The sequence below is a fragment of the Delphinus delphis genome, chromosome 20, assembly GCF_949987515.2.
Source record: "Delphinus delphis chromosome 20, mDelDel1.2, whole genome shotgun sequence".
Lineage (NCBI taxonomy): Eukaryota > Metazoa > Chordata > Mammalia > Artiodactyla > Delphinidae > Delphinus > Delphinus delphis.
The window spans coordinates 59170912-59194916 of NC_082702.1; the positions used below are offsets into that span (position 1 = coordinate 59170912).

The following is a 24005-nucleotide window of genomic DNA, read 5'->3' on the forward strand; positions in this document are numbered from 1 at the left end:
AACGCAGCACCAGGAGTTACAAAGCAGAGAACAGGAGTAGCAGCCACGCTGCTGCCAAAGTCAGTATCTTTACTTCCTGTTCTCAAATTTTAAACGTCCTAAAGCCTGGAGATGCTTCCCATATGACAGTTTTCGTTTCCGTGTTCCTGTGATGTTCACGGTGAGGTGCGTTCACAGAGCACGTGCCTCTCTGGTCTGAGCCATTGTGTATGTGACTCAAGCCTTCGTTCTGGTCAGGTTCCTTAGGCCTCACTGGATATTCATAATAAACATCTTAATAGCACGTGGCTTAAATGCAGTGGACACACTTGAGTTTTACATCTTCTAACTCACCTGCAATCTGGAAAAAATATCACGATTTCCTGTGCGGCCACCAAGAACCAAATCAGAATTCTCTGAGTGATCATAACTCCTTGAACTGAAATGAAAACACAGTGAAAGCCTCCTAAGTGTCTCCTAACTGTGCTGGGCTGCCTGCTTCTCCTCCTGCCTCCAGAGTGGCCTGTGGTCACAGGGCCAGGACGTACCCGGAGACTGCAGGACACTCACGGTGTGCCAACAACAGCAAAAAGCCAGCAACCAACTCAAGCAACACATCAAAACAATTACATGCCACGACCAAGTGGGATTTATCCCAAGAATGCAAGGTTGGCTCAACATGCAAGAATCAATTAATGCAATAAACATATGAGTAGAATAAAAACCAAAAACCACACAGATAAAGCATTAAATTAAATGCTATACCCTTTCATGATTTAAAAAAAAACAAAAAACAAAACAAAAAAAAAAACTAGGAGTAAAAGGGACCTTCCTCAACCTGTCAAAGGGCATCTATGAAAAACCCTCAGTTCACACCGTTCTTAATGATGAAAACTGTCCTCCTAAGATCAGGACCAGGACAACTGTCCGCTCATACCACTTCCAGTCAACACTGCCCTGGCAAGTTCTGGCCAGGACAATTCAGCAAATAAATAAATCAGTACATATAAGGCATCCAGATTGGAAAAGAAAAAGTTAAACCATCTCTACTGGCAGATTTCAAGACCTTTCATATAGAAAATCCTAAAGAATTCACAATAAAAAACCATCAGAGCAAATAAGTGAAATTAAAGCAATGAGCCTATGGTGCTAAAAAGAATAAAATACTTAATAAATTTAATCAGGGAGATGCAAGAGTCGTGTGCTAAAAACTATAAGATATTGTTGAAAATATTAAAGATGACCTTAATAAATGGAAAGCCACCCCATGTTCATGGATAGGAAGATGGCAATGCTACCCAAACTGATCTACAGACACAATGCCGTCATTATCAGAGTCTCATCTCGTTTTGCAGAAAGTGATAAGTTGATCCTAAAATTCAGGTGGAAGTGCAAGGGACCCAGAATAGCCAAAAAAAATCCTGAAGAAGGACAAAGTTGGAGGATTTCACATTTTCCAATTTTTAAAATTTATTTATTTTTGGCCATGGCACATGGCTCGTTGGAACTTGTTACCCGACCAGGGGTTGAACCCAGGCCCTTAGCAGTGAAAGTGCAGAGTCCTAACCACTGGACCACCAAGAAATCCCCACATTTTCCAATTTTAAAACTTACTACAAAGCTATAGTAATCAAAATGGTGTGGTCCTGGCACAAGGATAGACATATAGGTAAGTAGAATAGAATCAGGAGTCCAGGAGTGAACTCTCACATGTATGGCTAATGGACTTTCCACAGGAGTTCCAAGACCATTCAACAGGGAAAGGGCAGTCTCTCCAACAAAAGGGGACAACTGGATATCCACATACAGAAGAATGGGGCCAGATCCCTACCTCACACCATATAAAAAATTAATGCAGAATGGATCAAAGGCCTAAAAATAAGAGCTAAATCTAAAAATAGATGAATAAGGCTTCTTCAAAATTTAAAACTTTTGTGCATCAAAGTACCCCTTCTAGGGAGTGAACCGATGACTCATGGAATGAAAGAAAATATCTGCAACTCATATATCTGGTAAGGACCAAGTATCTAGAGTATATAAAGAACTCTTATGACTCAATAAGCAAATAACCCAATTTTAAGTAGGCAAAGGATCTGATTAGACATTTGTCCAAAAAAGGTAACACAGATGGTCAACCAGCACGTGAAAAGATGCTCAACATCATAAGCCATCAGGGAAAAGCAAATCAAAACCATAATGAGATAACACGACGCACCACCTCGACACAGCAACCACGAGGACGATGAGAAAAACAGGCCACGTCAGAAGGCCACACCTGGCACAGCCCATTTGGTACCAGGAACGCCTGCCTTTCATGGCAGGCAGTCCACGCCAGTGCTCCCTGCACTGTGGGTGACAACACTGGCGCCCACCACTTGCTTGACCTTTTATTCTCATCACATTTGCTAATAACCCTGATACCAGGAGACAAAGCAGAAAGACCAGGTCACTGCCACTGGCAAATCTAGGCACAGAGAGAAAGCTGATTCCGGAAGCTTGCCTTTATCTCGAAAACCCAAACTTGCGATCAGGATATGTTCAACTGTGCTCTGTATAACACAAACTGGACTGAGAGAAATAAAAACGTTCTTAGAGCTACCAAAATCAAAAGACAGACTCTTCGGGGCACTAACATTCCTAACCTTTGGCAGAAGTCCATGAGCACGTCGACAAGCGTGGCACAGGCGACTTCCAGGTCTCCATCGCAGCCCCCGGTGGCAGAGGGCGCGGGGAGGAAGTGCTGGTGGATGGCCCACTGGTGGAAGTCCTGCCTGCAATGCAAATGCCAGGGTCTGTGCTGAGGGAGGCACGGGCCAGGGTCTGCTTCAGCCAGGGGTGACGGGGACTGCATGCAGGTCCACAGCTGCTGAGCTGGGGGTGGAGCGGGTGCCTGCACTGTCCCAGGCCCACCAGCAAAGCATCCACACATGGACCAGGCTCCGTGGTGCTGAAACCACAGCACAGACAGCCACCAACACTGCAGTCTGTTCCTGCAGGAATAACAGGACCCAAGCAGGACCTCCCCATGTGACCACGAGGGGCAGGGAGCGAGCCGCCAAAGCCTGTTTGGAACTGCAATCAGGAGACGGAAGGAGGCCCTGAACAGGACCCACACCATCAACACACAGTGACCTGAGGGTGAGTTAAGAAGGGGTCCTATGGAGCCGCAGGCCAGAAAACTAGTTCCTTCTTTCCCTCCTGGCAAGGAAGGAAGCGCACAGGAGGCAGGCCGCGCACAAACCTGAAAGGTGGAAGCGCCCACTGAGCTGGGAAAGGAAGCGGGTCATCCCTCCCATTGCCCATCACTGTCCTTCCTTATTCTACTTGTTCCGTCAGATTCTGACACCACGACACAGCACCCCCGTGTTCAGGGACGTCTCTGACCACTCCAAGTATGGTGGCTTGAGGACAGCCACCTCTGGCTTCTGCACCCCCTGACCCACCCCCAAACCCACGGCCCCTCAGCACCTGCTCGAGGCCAGGATAGCACACCTGACGTCTTGGCGGTCTCAGTCACCAGCCCCGGGACTCACATGGGTCTCAGACTCTGATTCGCTCACCCCTGGTGCCGCGCCTCAAAGCCAGCACTCGGCAAGGCGCTGCCCACCCTCCCCTCTGCTTCCCTGGCTGGCCGACACCAGCTGAGACCCTCCAGGGCTTCCCCACTGTGGCCCTCCCCAGGCGCAGCCTTCTCTGATCCTTGCCCGCCGGCACCAGCTCCCAAAGCCCCATCTGGTGTCTTCAGTGCCCTCTAGTCCACCTTATTGATCACCCTGCCCGCCCCCAGGCTCACACAGGGCCCGGTTCTGCACAGTTCCTGTGGAGAACGGCTTAGGGGCGTTGGGGCAGAGTGCAAGTGGGAAGCCCTGTATGTGCCTCGTGTGCCCCATCTGTCTTGTTCACACTGCATCCCCAGCTTCTAGAACATTCTAGAAGTGTCTGACAAACTGTAGGTCAATAAATGTTTCTCAAATAAAAGAATGAATAAAATTGTACTCATACACTTATGTTAAACTGAACATTACACTGAGGATACAATGGCAAAACTTAGACTTAAGACAGTGTAGAAAACTGTATTAACACTTTAAAGGGTAGATCCTTTAAACACTTACCTTTCTGTATCTGAAAGAGAATCAACTTCAGGCTGAATTTCTAGTTCCAGCTGTAACCAGTCTCTGTAAGTCAACTGAGAGAGAAGGACCAAGTGACCACCACAGCAAGGACAGAGCACAGAAGCCACAGGTTGGGGCTGTGACGCTGCCCTGTCTCATATTAGCTGGAGATCTCCCGTGTGTCTGTCAGAAATATCGTCCTGCGCCATCTCCCAGGGTTAGACTGGGAGGCTGGCGCCAAGCCCAGATGAAGAATCAGTCATTTAACTCTGAACGTGAAGCTAACCAAAACTGTTCAAACTGGTATTTAAACTCAGTCCTCAACGCCGCTGCCTGGTCCTGGACAGCCCGCAGCACCTGCACAACAATCACTTTCTAGCTCACTGAGCTGTGCAAATGACCAAAAGACAAACTTGATGTGACAACATGCTTCCAACAGTCACCGCTCCACGCGTCAACATAGACTAACCTCAAAACCTCACACCGCTGACACAGAGAAGGAAGGTCTAGTACATGTTGGGAATCAGGAGCAAGAGAAATATAAACTAAATGCACAAAATATAAAGTGTAGCCATGTCTAGACACCATGTTGTATCTGAATAACTTTTGTGCCAATAAATGACATCAGAATTCAAAAACAAAAAAAACCTCACACTGTGTGTAACAACGTGTCTCAGGGACACGCATGCAGCACGCGCAGTGTGTGTAAACGCCGGGGCTGCGCGGCACCAGCAGGGACGTGTGTGTAGACGGTGATCGAGGCACGGCTGCTCCTGCCTCGTTGCTCCTGGCATCAGGCAGATGGTCAGACCTGCTCTTGTATGACTGATTATTAACAATAAAAGAGTTGCAAAACATATACAATAAAACGACACAACTTCTTCTCTAAAGACCAGAACAAGCAGGCAAACATCCAAGAAATAAATGAAAAGTTATGAAGAGGTGGCAGAAACAGTCACATGGGCACGTTGTCTGAGCGGCCAAGCTTCCGGTGACTGTGCTTGGAGACACCCGGCCCCAGCTCACGGCCTGGCAGGCATGTGTCAAATCTGACGATCCCAGGGGTGATTTCTGTCGGGTCAGGCCCGCCGCCCATGTCCTGCGCCCACGGAGCCCAGAGCGTGGAGGAGCAAAGCAGCGGAAGGGACAGTGGGACCTACATGGAGTCCCTCCTGCTTCAGCAGTTCCCGCAAGGTCCTCTGCTTCCACAGGCAGAGAGTGGCTCGCTGCCAGTCCACGGAGGGCAGGCACAGGGGCCGCCAGGGAGAGCTGGCCGGGTCTTCCCAAGAGGGAGGGTCTCGGGCCTCTGAGAACCATCTGAACACCATGAACTGGAACTGAAAAAAGACAGTGGCATGTGTGCTGTGAGACTGAGGAAACATGCAGGGGCCTGGCTGCGCCCGGCTGGCAGCGAGGAGCCCCTGGTCTCAGTGGGCAGCCAGCCCTGACCACACATCTCTGAGCTGCCACGCCCTGCAGCCGCGCACGGCCGTCACGCGCGACCCGCGGGCACCGGCATTCTAAGAAGTGTGCTCACTGGCTACAGGAGATGCTCCCTCAGTGATGCACTGAGCCGCACATCTTTGCCTTAGGAGGTCGCACCCCCACCCTCAGGCTGACAGAGCCACAGGCTGCTCGAGGGGACCTCGGGGAGCTTGGGACACAGGGCGAGGACTTCCTCTTCTGGGCCGCTCCTCCGGATCTCTATCCCACACTTTAAAATGTCGGCACCTGGGACCGGGAGCACAGGGGCACCTGGACCCCAGGCTGCTCCTGACGCGGTGGAGCTCCCAGCAGCGCCCAGGAGCCCGACGCGGAGCCTGGAACTCTGAACCAGGCTCGAACCTCATGGGAGACGTGCCCTGAAGCTCTGCAGGCGCAGCAACACTGGTTCCCGCTGTGGCGGCGCCGCCGCCTTTGACGCTGAGGCTTCTAACACGCGGCTTCCCAGGCCGTCTTCAGCGGAAGCGCAGGGTGCTTCTTTAAATGCTGACACGCTTTCTATGAACGGCAGTCTTCTAACTTGCCTGCTTCATAAATAAGGAGGGCCATCTGTAGCTGTCACCTGCCGCCCCTCCTCTTAACTCAGATGGAAGGAAAAGGCAGTGTTCAACCCAAGCGGACGGCAGGGTGGCGCCAGGAGACAAGTCTGCTACGAACGAGGCCGGTGCCGGGATGGAGGCGACACAGGCTTCAGGCCAGAAACCCGTACAAGACTGGAACTTACAGGAGAGCAGAAAAAGGAACCCACAAGACTCACCTTTTTTATAAGGCCTGGAGACAAACAGCTGTACAAGATGTCACGTGACTGGGAAGAAAACTTACACAAAGAATAAGAAATTGCCGCTGTACAAAATCTGAAAATAGAAAACAGATTATAACACAGAAATGGGATCCACGCAAAACAACAGGTGGAAGAAGAGCGTGAACTGCACAACGTGAACTGAGGGCCTCCCAGCCCGACGGCCGCTCGGCGCTCAGCCTCAGGCCCAGCCAGGCCGGCTCCTCCGAGCCCTCGGGAAGAGCCCCCAGTCAGGCCGTCTGGCCTGAGCTCTTTCCACGTTGATGAGAGACTCAGAAAACACATGAACACGCAGGCTCTGCACGTAAGGGCTTGCTTTCCCAGCATGTCCAGAGCCACGGTCAGAACCAAGGGAATGAAGTGAGGAGGTGCGAGGTGGGTGTTCCCCGTGTGATTGCGTAAGGCTCTCGTTCATCTGCATGATGGCAAATTATTCACTGTTCCCGCCTAAAAGAACCTCAGAGCCAGAGTGAAGCATGTCCGGTTTCCAACTCAGCCTCTGCCTGCCCATGGCGGGCTGTGACGTGTGGGAGGGAGAGGCTGCCGAGAACAGAGGTGACCATGAGGCCCAGAGAGTCAGGACTGTGGCGAGGAAGGGGCCCGACTCCCAGTGCGGACTTGTCAGTGGTGCTGCTGTGGATGGCGCGGACAGCTGGCGGGCCCTGGTCCCAGGCCGCGTTCCTGTGCTCAGCTCTCCCTGTCTCTCCTAATGCCAGCTCAGTCCGTGAGCCGCGACCCTGGTCCCAACATCTCCCACCGGAGCCTCCGGCTTCCGTCCTGACCTCAGCAGCCACAGGAAGCCCTTCGGGCCTGAGTCACACGTGGACTCCCCAGGGCTCTGCCCATGGGATGGCCACTCTCACCCAACCCCCGCCCATCTCTCACAGCCGCCGACCCCAGGCTACGGGCTCCCTGCGACTCACCAGGTCCCGGGAGGGGGCCTAGCACGCAGTGTGCAGCGAGTGGATGGGCACGGAACTGGACGATGGGTCTCCAAACCCTCTGGATGGGACAGCTGTGTGCGTAGAAACCTCCCCCAGAGAAAGCTGTTCACCACAGGGACCCCGGAACCTAACCTGAGGGACAGGCCCAGCCAGCCGCCGGCCACCTGACCTGGAGAAGGGCACCTGCAGCCCACTGTGAGCATCTTGAAAAGCAGGTGGCAAAGTAGGGTGATCTCACTTTTCTAACTGAAGATACCAGCACACACATAAATACACCCAAGACAAGGTCCTGGAAGGGTACAGACCAACACGGTAAAGACTGGTCATCTGTAGAGCATGTGTGTCTGTGCTAATTTTGTCTGATGAACGTGTGTTACTTTTGACAAGAGGGACACTCACTTCAGACACAGGGCTGAGGACTCCTGGGTCCTACAGGGCAGGAGGATGTCGAAGAGCTCAGGGACGGGCAGGCCCCTGGCAGGGGTGGGAGGGCCCACGTGCACCTCCGGGAGGGCAGACCTGGACTCGCCGAGGTGGACGGCCAGGGCAGCCAACCCCACCACATGCGAGGCACTCAGGCTCGGGCCCTAAAATAGGAAAGAAGAGTGGTTCAGGGACTTCCCTGGTAGTCCAGTGGCTAAAGACTCCGCGCTCCCAATGCAGGGGGCCAGGGTTCAATCCCTGGTCAGGGAACGAGATCCCACATGCCGCAAGTAAGAGCCCACATGCCGCAACTAAGAGCCCGCGTGCTTCAACTAAAGATCCCGCATGCCGCAACTAAAGATTCTGTGTGCTACAACTAAGAGCCCATGTGCCGCAACTAAAGAGCCCACACGCCGCAACTAAGAGCCCAGATGCCCCAATGAAGACCGGGCGCAGCCACATGCATACATACGTACATACGTAGATAAATACAGAAATATTTAAAAAGAAAAGAGGTTCAGCGTTGTGGGGGCTGGAGGAGGTGGCAGCCCTACCTGGTGATGGAGCAGTTGGCAGAGCCGGCTGAGCAGAGCCGGCAGGAGCCTGCGTCTGCACAGGGTCCTCACGAAGTGGGCGGCCCAGGGGCCCTGCCTGTGGGGACAGCCACAGAGAACAGTGGCAGCGGCCAGGCCTGGCCCTGCACTGCCCGCCTGGAGCCTGGTGGATGAGCAGTCAGGCACCAGAGACTGAAGAAAGAACCAGGCTGTTCCCCAACCAGGAGGGTCTCCTGTTGCGACGCTGACCGTCGCCACGCCCCTGCTGGATAAGTCAGCCCCCCCCCCCCAGGCCCTTCCCCAGCGCAGCACGAAGTCGGGGGGCAGGACCAGGGCCCCAGGCTCAGAGCTGGACCAGGAACGACGGCCACTCTCATCACGAGCACCCAGGCCGCCCCAGGACAGCTCCAAACCACCCGGTGAGACCGCCTAGCCTCTACCTGTCTGGTGGGGCAACGCTGGAGGCCGCCATGAGGTTCTGACAGAAAGACGTCAGCAGGAGGTCCACGACCTGAGAGAGGAGAGGTCTCAGGGCCGCAAACCCACATCACAGCGTTTCCACCCTGGACGTACAGGGCCACAGTGGAGCTGACGAGACTGGAAAACGAGCCCCCATCCCGAGAAGAGGCTGCAACGCCTCAGCACAGGAATCCCCAAACCCTGGGAGGGGCCCCCAGGGGTCATCACGGAGCTTCTCAGCAGAGAGCAGGGTCAGCAAACCTGCCCACAAAGGGCCACGAGCAGCCTCTGCCACAACTTCCTCCCAAACACAGAGTCTGTACGCAAACGGCAGCACCAGCCCGAAACCCTCAACTCACATGTGGTCTCCCTGGTGCCCCACACTCACCCTCTGCTCCCACGGCTGCAGCTTGGGGGCCCGGACGCTGAGCTGAACCGGGGCCCCCTCGAAGTCGCTGTCATCCTCGCCGAGGCCCAGGGCGGAGCGGAGCTGTTCAGAGATCACTGCCATCTGAGCCAACAACGCTGCAAGGCAGGGACCGGCGCCATGAGCAGGGGCGCCATCCACCACCTCAGGGGCCACACTCTCAACTGACCCTGGGGCCGCTCTCGTCCCCGCCCGGCCAGCAGCGGAACCACTTTTCTGCAGTGCAGGTGGCCAGGCTTCTCCGAGGGGCTGGCATAGCCCTTCACGTCACCACAGCCCGTGTCTATACCCCGCGCCCCTCGCCCCTCGCCCGCCAGCCACCTCTGCACACACTGACGCCCGCTGCGGCCGCCCGGCCCGGCCTCAGCAGCTCTGCCAGCACAGGGACTCACAGGTCTGGCTGGCTGGCTGACCATCTTGTGGCAGCGCTGGGGCCCCACACAGGCCTCGACCTCCCCAAGAACCACGTACTGCAGGAGCAGAGTGTGGAAGGGTCACGCTGACCATGAGGGGACATCCTGGGCCCTCAGCACAACCACGGTGGAGGCAGAGCTAACAGTGCAGAGCTGGGGCTGCCGACCCTCCACCACAGGTGAAAATCTGTGCGTAACTTCTGACCCGAAGCTTAACTCCTCACAGCCTTCCGTGTATCTTGCATGTCATGTGAATCTACGTGTATTTTATGCATTCACGACATACCTAATTTTCTCAACATTTCTAGGCAACGTGGTTTATCTGAAATTTTTGCAATTGTCATTTATCTCAAAAAATTTTCCAGTATATTTACCGAAAATAATCTGCATATACTGAGTGGACCCACACAGTTAAAAACTGTGTTGCGGACTTCCCTGGTGGCGCAGTGGTTAAGAATCCGCCTGCCAATGCAGGGGACACGGGTTCCAGCCCTGTCCAGGAAGATCCCACATGCCGCGGAGCAACTAAGCCCCCGTGCGCCACAACTACTGAGCCTGCGCTCTAGAGCCCGTGAGCCACAACTACTGAAGCCCGTGTGCCTAGAGCCCGTGCTCCGCAACAAGCAAAGTCACCGCGATGAGAAGCCCGTGCACCGCAACGAAGAGCAGCCCCCACTCGCCACAACTAGAGAAAGCCCACGGGCAGCAACGAAGACCCAGCGCAGCCAAAAATAAATTTAAAAAAACCGAACTGTGTTGTTCAAGGGTCAACTGTATTTCCTCCGTGAGACTCTCATAGGAATTAAATGAATTCATAATAAATAAACATCTACTGAAGTTACTAGGTGAAAGCATGCCTTATGTATTTTAGTTTCTGCATTTAGCATAGCAAAACTCTAAAAACACCGGAACCTAACATTTTACTTGTGGACCGCTATGGCCACTGAGCGCTTTGAACTGCTCACGCCTGTCCTCCAGGCCCCTCATAGGAAACAGTCCCAGAAGCAGAGGCCCAGCGCTGAAGAGCACAGCCACCCAGGCAGTAAAGGAAGGAGACAACGCAGCTTTCCTCCTCTATGTCTCCTGTCCCACCGAGACGCCAGGTAGCAGAATAACCATATTCTACCCAGACATTGGGACAGCCTGAGTGTCAGAAAGGAGGCACGCTCCACACCCACCAGGCCGTGGTCAGGTTCACTACCAGATGCTGAACTGCAGGGAAAATGCACTGACCACTGCCACTATGGGCAACAGAGCAGCCTCAAGCTCTGAGCACGTCAGGACTGGCCTGTGCACCCACGGGCACCCACTGCGGACGGCCCGACCCACAGCCCTGTCCTCACCGTCACGCTGGGTGGGATCTGTCACTGAGGCCCTGAGCTCTCGCAGGGCAGTTGTGAGCAGACCCAGCGGCTCCTCCTTACAGCTGGGCTCCACCTCCCTCTGCGAGGCTGCATCTGAGAGACAGGAGATAATTTTAACAATTAAACAGGTTAGATCAGATAGGAAGCACACGGAACTGACGCTGTCCCTGGCTTCTCCCTGCAGAGGGCACACAGAGGACTGGGGCCCTATGAGGAGGGAAGTGAAACGCTCTCCCTGGACGGCGGATGTTAATGTCCTATCAAAGTTAAAACATTCATAAGGAAGTTTAAGAAAAACCATGGTTCTATACACACTATCGCCACAAGTGTAAAAAGCAGGTATGTAATGAACAAAGACCAAATGCATGTGGAGGGAGGCTGGGCGGGGAGCAGAATTATGTACAGATGATGGTTTAGTCCCTGTTTCTCAAACTTTTAAGTAACATTGTGATATTGCTTTTTACAACAGGATGTTAAAATCAGTATATTAGAGGTGATTACCAGTCCTCAACACACATTTAGTAGGTTTACTAAAAAATATTAGCCCTATGAGATACAGCATTAGGAAACATTCTAGAAGCCCCAAAAGCAGGACCATGGGGTTAGGAAAGGAGGGCAAGGCCTCACTCAACGGTGGACACAGCCCTACGGCCCCCTTGGCATCCTGTCTGCAAGATGTTTCGATACTGGTCCAAACAGGTGTGGGTCTCCCTGGCTGTCAGAAACTGTGGAAGATTGTGCAAGGAGGGTTCTGGCAGACAGAATTAGAAAACAGAGCTGCAGTTGCTCATGCAGCCTAACTGGCCCTGCAGGCGTCAGAGGGATTGACCAGCAAACAGCTGCACCATTTCAACACCGACAGACCAGGCCCTGTCCGGATGGCGCCTCGTTCCTGGGGCGATGGGGTGCGGACAGCCTGCCCAGCTGCTCCAAGCAATGATGCACGCTTTCACACACTGGCCCAGGTCCACATCACTGTCCCCTAGAAGCAGAAAGATCCCCAACCGTCCAAACGGCCAAAGAGCCATGGCAGACCCCCTACTAGGACACGGTGCAGAACAAGCACCACGGGCCTCGGGCCTGGCTGGTCACCTGACTTTAAAGCTCGAATTCAGGGCTTCCCTGGTGGCGCAGTGGTTGAGAGTCCGCCTGCCGATGCAGGGGACACGGGTTTGTGCCCTGGTCTGGGAAGATCCCACATGCCACGGAGCGGCTGGGCCCCTGAGCCATGGCCGCTGAGCCTGTGCGTCCGGAGCCTGTGCTCCGCAATGGGAGAGGCCACAACAGTGACAGGCCTGCGTAACGCAAAAAAAAAAAAAAAAAAAAAAGCTCGAATTCAGACAGGCAAACAGAAGCCACATGACAGCCTCAGCGGGGCACACAAAGATGAGAAATGGTCAAGTGGATTTTGTACTGCATGTGTGTTCAGGGAATGACATCACAGGCAGCCCTCCTGGTGTCACAGCTGTCCCAGGGCTGGTGCTGGGCAGTCTCTGAAGCCACAGCTGTGACCAGACCCAGCATGACAGAAGCAGACCAGATGGACCAAGGTGCCACCGACACGTCTCGTGGTCAGGGAAGTGGAGGTGAGATGTGGGCACGTCTGGGGACCAAGCGACCCACTGACCTTACCTTCTGGCTTCTTCTCTCCGACAGTGGAGCAGGCTTGGCGGTAGGTGGAGTATAAGGAGGGGGGAATTTTATCTGCTCTGGATCAGAAGAAAACATTAAAATAGTCAACTATGACTCAAATTAATTCTCAAGCTTACAATCCCAAAGACTATCATAAAACAGAAATATGCAACAGAGTAAATCTAAACAAATTATACAACACCCCACAGCATGACCCTATGTTTAGGAAAAACATTGTCCATATGGACTTAAACGGTCCTGACTACTTCATATGTCCTATATAAACATCTCCCAACAGTGGGTTTTGTTGTGTAGTGAGATCATAAATGATTTTCACTTCTCTCATTCAAGTTTTGGTAATTCCCAAATTTTAAAGGTGAACTTATATTACTTTTAATGAAAAATGCTAACTAAGGAAAACATCCAATTAATGTCATTAAAAATACAAGTCCTGTGATGAGGACATGGGGCATCTACAGGGCACGGACACAGCTGGCACGTTGTCATGGCACAGCAGTAAGTACAAGGACGAGAGCCACAGAGCATCCCCCACCCCCCCGCCATCAGTGCTGCAAACCGTGACAACGAGATTCAAGTAGAAGAACAGAGACGTAGCTGTGGTCCAGAGTGAGAATCCACACCTCCACACCGGGACTGGGGGAGGCAGGGAATCTGGCTGGAGACTAGGAACTGAGGGTACCACCCACTGCCCTGGGGACTGGAAAGCCTTCAGTTTAAAAAACAGAAACCAAAAAGAAGAAAAGAAAAAACAGAAACCAACGCAAATAAAAAGAAAGAACAAATTCAAGGAAACGGAGAAATTCACAGAAAAGAAACTGTCAGTCATCACTTTTATTAGTATCTTCAGAGAGGTAAGACAAAACACTGCAGCTGTGAAACAAGAATGGACTGCTAGGGGCTTCCCTGGTGGCGCAGTGGTTAAGAATCTGCCTGCCAATGCAGTGGACATGGGTTCGAGCCCTGGTCTGGGAAGGTCCCACGTGCCGTGGAGCAACTAAGCCCGTGCACCCCAACTCCTGCGCTCCAGAGCCCACAAGCCGCAACTACTGAGCCCAACTGCCATAACTACTGCAGCCCGCACGCCTAGAGCCCATGCTGTGCAACAAGAGAAGCCACCACAGTGAGAAGCCCGCACACCACAACGAAGAGTAGCCCCTGCTCGCCAGCAGAGAAAGCCTGCGTGCAACAACGAAGACCCAACACAGCCTAAATAGACAAATTAATTAAATTAAAATTTTAAAAGAAGAATGGACTGCTGTACAAAGGAATATCTGATGACAGAAATGAAACACTCAGTAAAAGAACTTGCAGATAAACTTGAAGAAATCTCTCAGAAAGGAGAGGAAAAACAAAACAAAACAGATACGCAAAATAGGACAAAAGAGAAAAAAATCAGAAGACAATACAGGAGATCTAATATCTAAAACATAGCAGATCTAAGAAGAAAAAGGACATAAAGAGGACACATCTGCAGAGAAATAAACCAAGTAGAAATAATCAGCGTCTGGGATTTGCTTCAAAATAATCCAGAATGCTGGGTGGGTAAGTGAGTTTGAAGGCTATAGATGAAACAAGATTGCCCATTTATTGATAACAAATCTGGGTGATAGATTCTATTCTGCTTTTCTGTCTCAAATTTTTCATAAAAAAAAGGTTTTAAGTATCCAAGAAAATCCCTTAGTACTGAAGGATATGAATTTCCAGAGTAAAAAGCCCACCATGTGCCCAGCCCAGAAATAAAATTAGACCCACAATGAAATACACTGCTATAAAATTTCAGAACACAGGGAACAAAGAAAAGGCACTACAGGCCTCCAGAAAGAAAAACACAGATTCCCATGCAAAGAGTCAGAAACTGTAAGTTTCTAACATCTCAGTCGCAACAATGGAAGCTAGAAGTCAATGGAGTGACTCTTAACAATTTGAGGGAAAATAATTTCCAACTTAGATTTCTATACCCAAACTACCTATCAAATGTGAGGGCTAAATAAGGTGTCGAAAAATCTACCTCACACCCATCCTTTTGTAAGAAGCTTCAATAGGGTGTTTTCCACCAAGACAAAGGAGTAAACCAAGAAAGAGGATGATCTCGGGCATAGAAAGGAGAAGCCAGCACAAGCCAGAGCAAAGGACGTCAGTCTCCAGGTGACGCTGAAGGAAGATACAAGGGTGACAGCGGTCTTAGAGGCATAACAAGCTAGTGGGTCAGAGTGAAGCAGGTCAGAAGGCTCTAGAAGAGATTTCCCAAAGATACAACCGTTGGGATACTTGATTCTGAACAAGAGAACATTTAGACAACTGGTAGAGTTTCCAGTGAATCATGATATGTACAAGGAAAACTAAGATAAAACAAAGATAATTATAAACTCCAGAGAAAACAGAAAGTAACGATTCCTAATGATCAACTCTGAATACTGTTTAGATAGCCTTAAAAAACAAGGGTTTTTGTGGTTGTTTTTTTTTTTTTTTGCGGTATGCAGGCCTCTCACCGTTGTGGCCCCTCCTGCCGCGGAGCACAGGCCCTGGATGCAGCCAGGCTCATGGGCCCAGCCGCTCCGCGGCATGTGGGATCCTCCCGGACCAGGGCACGAACCCGTGTCCCCTGCATCGGCAGGCAGACTCTCAACCACTGCGCTACCAGGGAAGCCCTAAAAAGCAATTTTTCAAAACCAACACAGGAAGGGCAGCTATGTGTATTGGTAAAGGAAAGAAAACTAAAACAGAAAAATTAATACCAAAATAATAATGTTATATGGAGATTCGGGGCGAAATATCGAAAAATCAGTTGAGTTGAAAATGCTTGCTTCCAGAAAGAAAGTGAAGTGGCAGGGATGGGTGGGGAGTGGCTATTTCTCTCTCTCTTTTTTTAAAAAATAAATTTTTTTATTTTATCTTATTTTTGGCTGCATTGGGTCTTTGTTGCTGCACACGGGCTTTCTCTAGTTGTGGCGAGTGGGGGCTACTCTTCGTTGTGGTGAGCAGGCTTCTCATTGCAGTGGCTTCTCTTGTTGGGAGCACGGGCTCTAGGTGCTCAGGCTCAGTAGTTGTGGCACACAGGCTCAGTAGTTGTGGCTCGTGGGCTCTAGAGCGCAGGCTCAGTAGTTGTGGCGCACGGGCTTAGTTGCTCCGCGGCATGTGGGATCGTCCCAGACCAGGGCTAGAACCCATGTCTCCTGCATTGGCAGGTGGATTCTTAACCACTGCTCCACCAGGGAAGCCCCTGGCTATTTCTCTTAATAAACTCCATAGAAGTATCTGACTCTTTAATCTAACTTTAAAAAAAAAATTTATTCAAGTATAGCTGAATTACAATGTGTGTTAATTTCTGATGTACAGCAAAGTGACCCAGTAATACATATATATATATTCTTTTTCATATTCTTTTCCAATATGGTTTATCACAGGATACTGAATATAGTTCCCTGTGCTATAAGTGGGACCTTGTTGTTTATCAATTCCATATATAATGGTTTGCATCTGCTAATCCCAAACTCCCACTCCATTCCTCCCCGTCCACACCCCTGCACTCCCCAGCAACAAGTCTGTTCTCTATGTCTGTGAGTCTGTCACTGTTTCATTTGTGTCATAGTTTAGATTCCACACATAAGTGATATCATATGGTATTTGTCTTTCTCTGTCTGACTTACTTCGCTTAGTATGATTATCTCCAGGTCCATCCATGTTGCTGCCAGGACTCTTTAATCTATATCTATATTTAACTCTGACAAAACTCGTTTTTAAAGATTAGAAATAAATAGGTCAAAAAATTAGGGACTTCCCTGGTGGCGCAGTGGTTGGGAATCCACCTACCAATGCACAGGACATGTGATCCCACATGCCGTGGATCAACTAAGCCCGTGAGCCACAACTACTGAGCCCATGTACCAAAACTACTGAAGCCCGCGCGCCTAGAGCCCATGCTCCTCAACAAGAGAAGCCACCGCAATAAGAAGCCCACGCACTGCAACAAAGAGTAGCCCCTGCTCCCCACAACTACAGATAGCCTGCGTGCAGCAACAAAGATCCAACGCAGCCAATAAAAAAAAAATTAAGAAGGCATACCATACAAATACCAAAAAAAAAAAAAGCCGGTTTTAAGAGCAGACAAAACAGAAACTAAGGTAAAAAGCCTAACAGAGACATTACATAATAACAAAGGGAAAAACACCCAGCAAGAGAAGCCTGTATTTTAACAATTACAAACTTTCTTGCAACAAGACAAATCTGACAGAATTATAAGGAGAAAATGACAAAATCACAACCACCTCCACAATAAACTGATAAACCAAAGACACAGAAAACTATTCAGGATACAGAAAACTTGAGAATAAGCAAAATTTAACAGACAGACCCTACAGTCCCAAACTGAAGGACGTGTTGTTTTCAAGGATGCGCGGAATGTCTGCAAATTCCAAGCAAATTCTGAAAGGAAGTCTTGACTAGTAGAAAAAACTCCATATAAAGTGAATCATATTCTTTGTGAAACATGAAATTAACATTGGAATTCAACAATAAAAACTCATGGGCAAACACCTAAATGTTTAAAATTTTTTTAAATTTACTTAAAACTAACTTACAAATTATGAGAAAATCATAGCACAATGGTTGAGTATTTACTTAGAACTGACCGACAGTGCAAGAACTACACAGTGAAACTTCTGGAAGGTGGCTAAAGTGATATCTGGAGGTAAAATTTATTAAAATATGCCTGTTTTAAAACACAAGTTATAAAACAATAAATTAAACCACCACTTTAAGAAGTTATAAAAGGAACAACATAGTAAACCCAAAGAAAACAAAAGGTAAATAATAAAGTTAAAATCTAAAAACAAATAGAAGATTTTTTTTAAAACAGCAGGGAGGGGCTTCCCTGGTGGCACAGCAGTTGAGAATCCGCCTGCCAATGCAGGGGACATGGGTTCGAGCCCTGGTCCGGGAGGATCCCACATGCCGCAGAGCAGCTAAACCCATGCACCACAACTGCTGAGCCTGCGCTCTAGAGCCCGCAAGCCACAATTACTGAGCCCGTATGCCACAACTACTGAAGCCCACGCACCTAGAGCCCACGCTCCACAACAAGAGAAGCCACCGCAATGAGAAGCCTGCGCACCGCAACGAAGAGTAGCCCTGGCTCACCACAACCAGAGAAAAACCCACGTGCAGCAACGAAGACCCAACGCAGCCAAAAATAAATAAATTTATTTAAAAAAAAAAAAAACAGCAGGGAGGGGGTTTCTCTGGTGGCGCAGTGGTTAAGAATCCGCCTCCAATGCAGGGGACATGGGTTCGAGCCCTGGTCTGGGAGGATCCCACATGCCACAGAGCAGCTAAACCCATGCACCACAACTACTGAGCCTGAAGTCTAGAGCCCGCGAGCCACAACTACTGCAGCCCGTGTGCCTAGAGCCCGTGCTCCGCAGCAGGAGAGGCCACCTCAATGAGAAGCCCCAACTCGCCACAACTAGAGAAAAGCCCATGCACGGCAGCAAAGACCCAATGCAGCCAAAGATAAAAATAATAAATAAATGTATTAAAAAAACCCAAAACAGCAGGAAGGACACAATATTAAAAGCTGGTTATGTGATAAAATTAATAAAACAGACAAGTCTTTAAGTAATGAATGAGTCATAAAAAAAGGCAAAATTAACACTAGCATGAAAAAAACTTTAAGGGATGAAAAGTACAGATGAGGTAGACAAATTTTTTAAATCACAATAGAATATCATGAAAAATGATACATCAATAGATTTGCAAACTTAGATGAAATGGACAATTTTCTAGAAATATATATAAAAGCTAACTCGAGAATAAAAAACCTGACTAAACCAATAACCATTCAAGAAACTGAGTCAGCAGCCAAAAGTTTCGCCTCCACAAAAGACACCAGGAACAGATGATTTTGCAGCCAGATTTTACCAAACCTTAAGGGACACATGATCCCTGTGTGACAAACTATTTCAGGGGACAGGAAAGAGGGAAGGCTACCCGGTTTGTTCCATGAGGAACCAAATACCTTAATGGCAAAGCAGCCAAGGTGAGTGTAACAAAATGAGACACAGATGCCTGAACTCTAAATAAAGTATCAGTAAACCAAATTCAGCAGTTCATAAAACAAAAAACTGTTACCAATTAGGGGGTATTCCAGGAACGCAAAGACAGTGGAAAAACCTATCAATGTAATTATCACATAGCCGATGACAGGAGAACAGCACAATCATCTTAAGGGTTGCCAAAAAAAAAAAAGCATGAATTCCTGCTAAAAGTCCTTAGCGAATTCACAGAGGGAACTCTTTTAATATGGTAAGGAGGATATATATACATATATATATATATATATAAATGGTAAAACTCTCGAAGCAGTCCTGTTTCAGCCAGGAACAAGGCGCGAGGCCAGCTTTCACTCCTACGATTGCTCATTATACTAAAATCCTACCCAATACAGTGACAAACACCGAGAGGCATAATAATCAGACAGGAGGAGGCAAACCTGATCTTGTGGACAGCGTGACTGCATAGAAAATCTCACCACCCGCTGGGAGTAAGTTCAACAGTTAACGGAAACAAGGGCACCTACACCTCAGCAACAGCTGATGAAGAAGCCAGAAAAGAACATGCAGTTCACAACAAAAGCTAGGTACCGAGTAGCAAGGCTGACAACAATTTACAAGAGTTTTATAAAGAAAAAACACTAGTAAAAGACTTGAATAAACAAAGATGTACTGTGTTCCTGGAAGGAAAAACTCAGTACCATAATAAAGCCAAACGCCTCAAGTTAACCTATAGAATCAATGAAACTGCACTCAAAATTGTCAAGCTTTCATGGGGATACAGCCAAGGGTGTTCACTGAAGCACCGCTAACAGAACACGAACGTGAAGTAACCCAAGGGTCCAACTCCAGGGTGGTGAGTGCATCTATTTATTCCGTAGGCATGTGGCCTGCACCCGGGGGGGTGCGACGTGGCAGTCTGCAGACACAACAGAACTCCGCACAGCATTAAACAAACCAGAGCACACGACCAGCTGGGGGAGTGACAATGCAAGTCACGGAACAACACACACTGCTATCAAATCCACTTTGAAAACACACAAGAGCACGCTGTGTGGTGTGTTTGTGTGTGGACACGATTTACAGTTATAAACATATAAAACAAAGGATAAAAAATAGAGGAAAAATTTATGCACCAACTTCAGGATAATGATTTTCTTGGAGGAAAAGGGGAGGGGATCAGAGACCTGGGGTAAGATGTATCTGGACTATTTCAAGGAAAAAAGGAAAGATAGCAAAAATATTAATGCGAATGGGGCATAGGGGTGGTTTTTTTACTGGTCTCTTTACTTTTGGAATATCTTATGCCAAAAATAAACAGAAGTAAGGATCCCAGAGAATGGCCTAATCATAAGATGAAAAAGCTTATTTTTACTTTCTAGGCCCTTTATCTTTTCAATCTTCTCACAGGACCCATCACTTCCCATAAGACACTGGGAAACAGGGTTGATCGTTTTCTGTTTCTACCACCTCTCTGCTCCTGGAGGTCCTCAGTGTGAGCCGGGGGATGGGACCCCCGTGCTACACGTGGTCTCCACTCTCCCCAAATCATCACAGTGGAAGGCTTTCACCTCTCCCTTTTCCCTCTTTCCTTAAATTCTCCTCCTTTCCCAATGATTATGTAGCAAAAACACTATTTTCTTTAATTCCCAGACTAATCATCCTAAAAGTTCATTGAAAAATGCTAAGTTGTGATATTCAGAATCAAAGAAATTTTCTTTTTAACATTTTAACCGACTAATTTTGAGCCAACTTTTTATAAGTAAAGCATACATGTGACGAAACACATTTCTCTGCAGAAGAGCCACAGCTCCTTGCGCTGTTAGCCCCCAGACGAGCCGCGCTGCCATGCATACCTCCTCAGGGACTCTGTGAGAGCGGCCCGGGAATCAGGGATCCTCGGGAGCTGAGAGGGAAGACAGGACTTGGGTGAGACGCCAACAGGGACCCCGCTCTCTGCCGACCCAGCCCCACGTTCACGGCGACGTGTACTGACCACTCGCGGTGTGAGCAGGGCGGGGAGAAAGTGGGACAGGTAGTAGGACCTCCGGAATATGCTGCAACAGAAAAGGCCAGGCTCAGGGGTGCCCCACCTCGACCAGAGGACCCTCAGTGAGGGCAATGACCGTCCAGGGCCGTCCCTGCAGGCCAGAGCGTGGGCCACGTGGTGTCACGTTTCAAGGCTATGACATTATATCACGTTTTCAAGTTTTCTTTCCCACTGTTTTGGGACATTTCACACAAAGGGAACTCTGTGCTGGTGACCTGCACCCTGAGAGTCTGGAGGATTCTAGATGCACGGCCCTGGAACCTGGGTTCATCCGCGGCCACGAGGTCGACCGTGGGAGCTGGAAGCTGTGAGCGTTTCTCAGAGGCAAAGCCTTAACAAAGCTACCCCACAGCTACCCCGTACTGGTAGCAACCAGAATTCAACGTGTTTTGGCGTCACACCAAATTCAACAAAATTTTGCTATTCAACTCCCTGTGCTGGCTTCACACGGTCACCGTTGAAGCATGAACAAGAAAAGTCATCGTGGCCACAGGGAGGGCCTGTCTGGTCCCTCTGAACAGTCTGTGCTGCGGGGCACCTGGGCTTTCCGCAAGGGAGCTCATGTCACAGCAGGGGCTCAGCAGCACCTGCCCACCAGCCCTTCCGGCAGCGTAACCCCACCTGGCCTCCAGGACGGCGGCGGGAATCTTCCCCGTGTGTTCAAACACCATGATGGCCTTCTCAACATCCTGGGCCGCTTGGCAGCGGGGCTGGCTCCAAGTGGGGAGGACGGAAAAAAACAGAAGATTTAAAAGAAAAGGCAGGAGCAGAGCGGGGCCACGGTTCTGTGGTCAGGCGACAGGCATGACAGAGCAAGCGGACATGCAGACAAATGCCCTGATACCAGCAAAACCACAAGGAGGGGTCAACTGCTGGCCCGGCCCCAGAGAGCTCAGCACCTCTGGGGAGCCACAGCCACCCCCAGGTTCCATGTGTCTGTGCACTCCACCCCGCTTCCTGCTGCCCTTCTGGGAGAGACAAGGATCCCAATGCAAGATTTTCAGGTGGGAAGGTGCCAAGACCTAATTTTTGAGATTTAAAAAAATTATGAAATGGCAACTTGTGAACAGCGATAAATCTTAAATAGAAAACTTAAAGTATTCGCCTAACAGTCCAACAGCAAGGGCTCGCCAGAGGCTCGCAACTTTGAAGTAAGAGTGTCTTAGGAAAGCGCACACACACCGCATATGGCCATCCGACATCTGGTCTACATAAATATAGTTCACACTTTTTTCCGTAATTCCTAGAAGAACATGACACCGCCCTTCCCCAACTGTTTTACAGACCACTTTGTCCGTGAAACCACGGGAAGGGGGACCTCCTGGAAGAAGCATCCCTGTAAAAGGTGACCCTCGCTGCTGCTCTGAAGAGTGTGGATACGACCGGACAAGCCCTGGAGCACAGCTCACCCCGGCTGCCGCACACGCACCGGGGCCCAGACAGAATAGGCTCGGACACGCAGAGACGCTCAGCGACAAGCCCGGGACATTACCTCCGTGACGTCCCCAGCTGAAGACAAATCCTCATAGAGCCCCATGTTTTCTACAGAAACCTGCAAAGACACGGGCGCATGTGAGGACCCAGATAGGCACTGGCCTCCGTGGAGACAGAGGAGGGGCAGGCAGCAGGGGAGGCTGGGACTCGCCTTGAGGTCGGCCAGGCGCGTCCTGGCCAGCGCCACGTAGTCGGTGAGGAGGCTGCGGTACTTGCTGGGAACCAGTGGCGGGTGGAGGATGTGCACCTGCGGGCAGAGGGCGGAGCAGGTCCATCAGCCCGTCAGCTGTCCTGACTTTCTGGGGGAGACACTCGTACTGACGGCAACAAAGTTGAAGAATTAGCCAAAGACCCCAGGGCCACAGCTGGAGGTGGGGCAGACGGAGTCCTGGGTGAGGGTCTCGGCACGGGGCCAGGAGGGGCGGCAGGGACTGAGATGCACGGGGAGACCAGACTCCAGGCTGCATGAGTTACGTCACGTGTATTCTTTGAAATGAAATACGCATTTCTTAATTAAAGAAAGAAGGTGAGATTCATCTTCCAAGTGCCCTACCCCTCAAAGTGGATGCTGGTTATAGTCATCTGATTACAAAAGAAAGCTCACTGCAAGGCGCTTTCTAATCATGAGACTAATGTACATGGTGATAAAGAACGTAAACTGGAGCGTGAAGTCTTCCACTCCCAGAAGGAACGTCCACAGCCACTGGGGGCAGATTCTTCCAGATACATAAAAATATATCATTTTTAAAAACCAACCACGGGACCCAGGGCACTCGCCGGCTTCGGTGTCCGTGCTATGGGGCCCCCTTTCTATGCAGGCACCAGGCCCCCTTTGCTCACTCACCAGCTCCTAGGACCACATGCGGCTGGTTTCTGGGCATTTACTGTAAGAAACATGCCTCCCCAGGAGTGCACCAACACCCCAGGATGGCGTTTGCATTCTGTGACTGTCACTTGCGGGGCTTCCCTGAGCTGAACGTGCCGCCGGCCTCTCACCTGCAGGTACCGGGGGGCCTCGAAGGGCACGAGGTCAGACAGGAACTTGAAGAGGAGGACCAGCGCCTTCTTGCTGGAGCCGTGGAAGCCCCTTGCGCTCCCGAAGGTGGCCTGCGGAGAGAATGGGCATGAGGTGGGGGCGACGGGAGGACTTGCCGTGTGGTGGCCGTGGCTACATCCCGGCCTCCAAAACAGCAGAAAAAGGGAAGCAGAGCCATTTCAGTTCATTTTTCTTTAGGACGGCATGGCTGTGGCCTAGTTAAACAGATGGACTGAAAATTTATTTTAAAAATTAAAAATATATTGCTGGAGAAAATGGTAAATATGGTGCCTTTCTATGAACATTAGAGACAGGATTTGTTAACCACCCCGCGAGAGTCCCTTCCTCACAGGTGAATTCATTCCACTCCAGCTCCAAGCCCGTCTGAGCGGATGAGATCCCTGCAGGGGTGGGCCCTTGGGCAAAGTGCCCAGGCCACAGCAGGACAGTGGACTCTTATAGAACCCAGGGCACCCAGGGGTGCCTGGGGGTGCCCAGGGCAGGGAGGTTCTGAAGAGGTGTCGGCCCTGAATTATGTCCCCATGAGCCTGCAGAGACCAGCACTCGCCTCATGCCAGCCACAAGAGGCCCACCTGCAACAGCACGAGGCCCACGGAAGCTCCTCCTCCAAAGCACACCCTGTGGTTCTTCTTAACAATTGTGCTGTCAGACGACAGGCACAAAGTCATCAGAACGAGCACACAAGGCCGACACCACTGGACCTATGCTCGGAGCACCGAGTGGACTC

General features: G+C 50.3%; 1 protein-coding gene across 5 annotated transcripts in view; it reads right to left on the reverse strand.

Annotated features, from left to right (window-relative positions):
• FANCA (FA complementation group A) overlaps positions 1-24005 on the reverse strand; it is a 50838-nt gene that overhangs the window by 8704 nt on the left and 18129 nt on the right. For 3 of the 5 annotated variants that reach the window (XM_060000189.2, XM_060000188.2, XM_060000191.1), the window contains exons 15-30: positions 23218-23328; positions 22373-22468; positions 22220-22279; positions 21349-21437; positions 20534-20734; positions 12610-12686; positions 10957-11070; positions 9162-9298; positions 8755-8825; positions 8315-8411; positions 7737-7924; positions 6352-6448; positions 5252-5428; positions 4092-4165; positions 2622-2750; positions 334-418 (exon numbers count right to left, since the gene is read on the reverse strand). In XM_060000189.2, the coding sequence (XP_059856172.1) occupies positions 334-418; positions 2622-2750; positions 4092-4165; positions 5252-5428; positions 6352-6448; positions 7737-7924; positions 8315-8411; positions 8755-8825; positions 9162-9298; positions 10957-11070; positions 12610-12686; positions 20534-20734; positions 21349-21437; positions 22220-22279; positions 22373-22468; positions 23218-23328 (1803 nt within the window). Of the gene's footprint in view, positions 1-333; positions 419-2621; positions 2751-4091; positions 4166-5251; positions 6119-6351; positions 6449-7736; positions 7925-8314; positions 8412-8754; positions 8826-9161; positions 9299-10956; positions 11071-12609; positions 12687-20533; positions 20735-21348; positions 21438-22219; positions 22280-22372; positions 22469-23217; positions 23329-24005 lie in introns of those variants that run through there. The other 2 variants (XM_060000190.2, XM_060000192.1) reach the window with 2 other exon arrangements.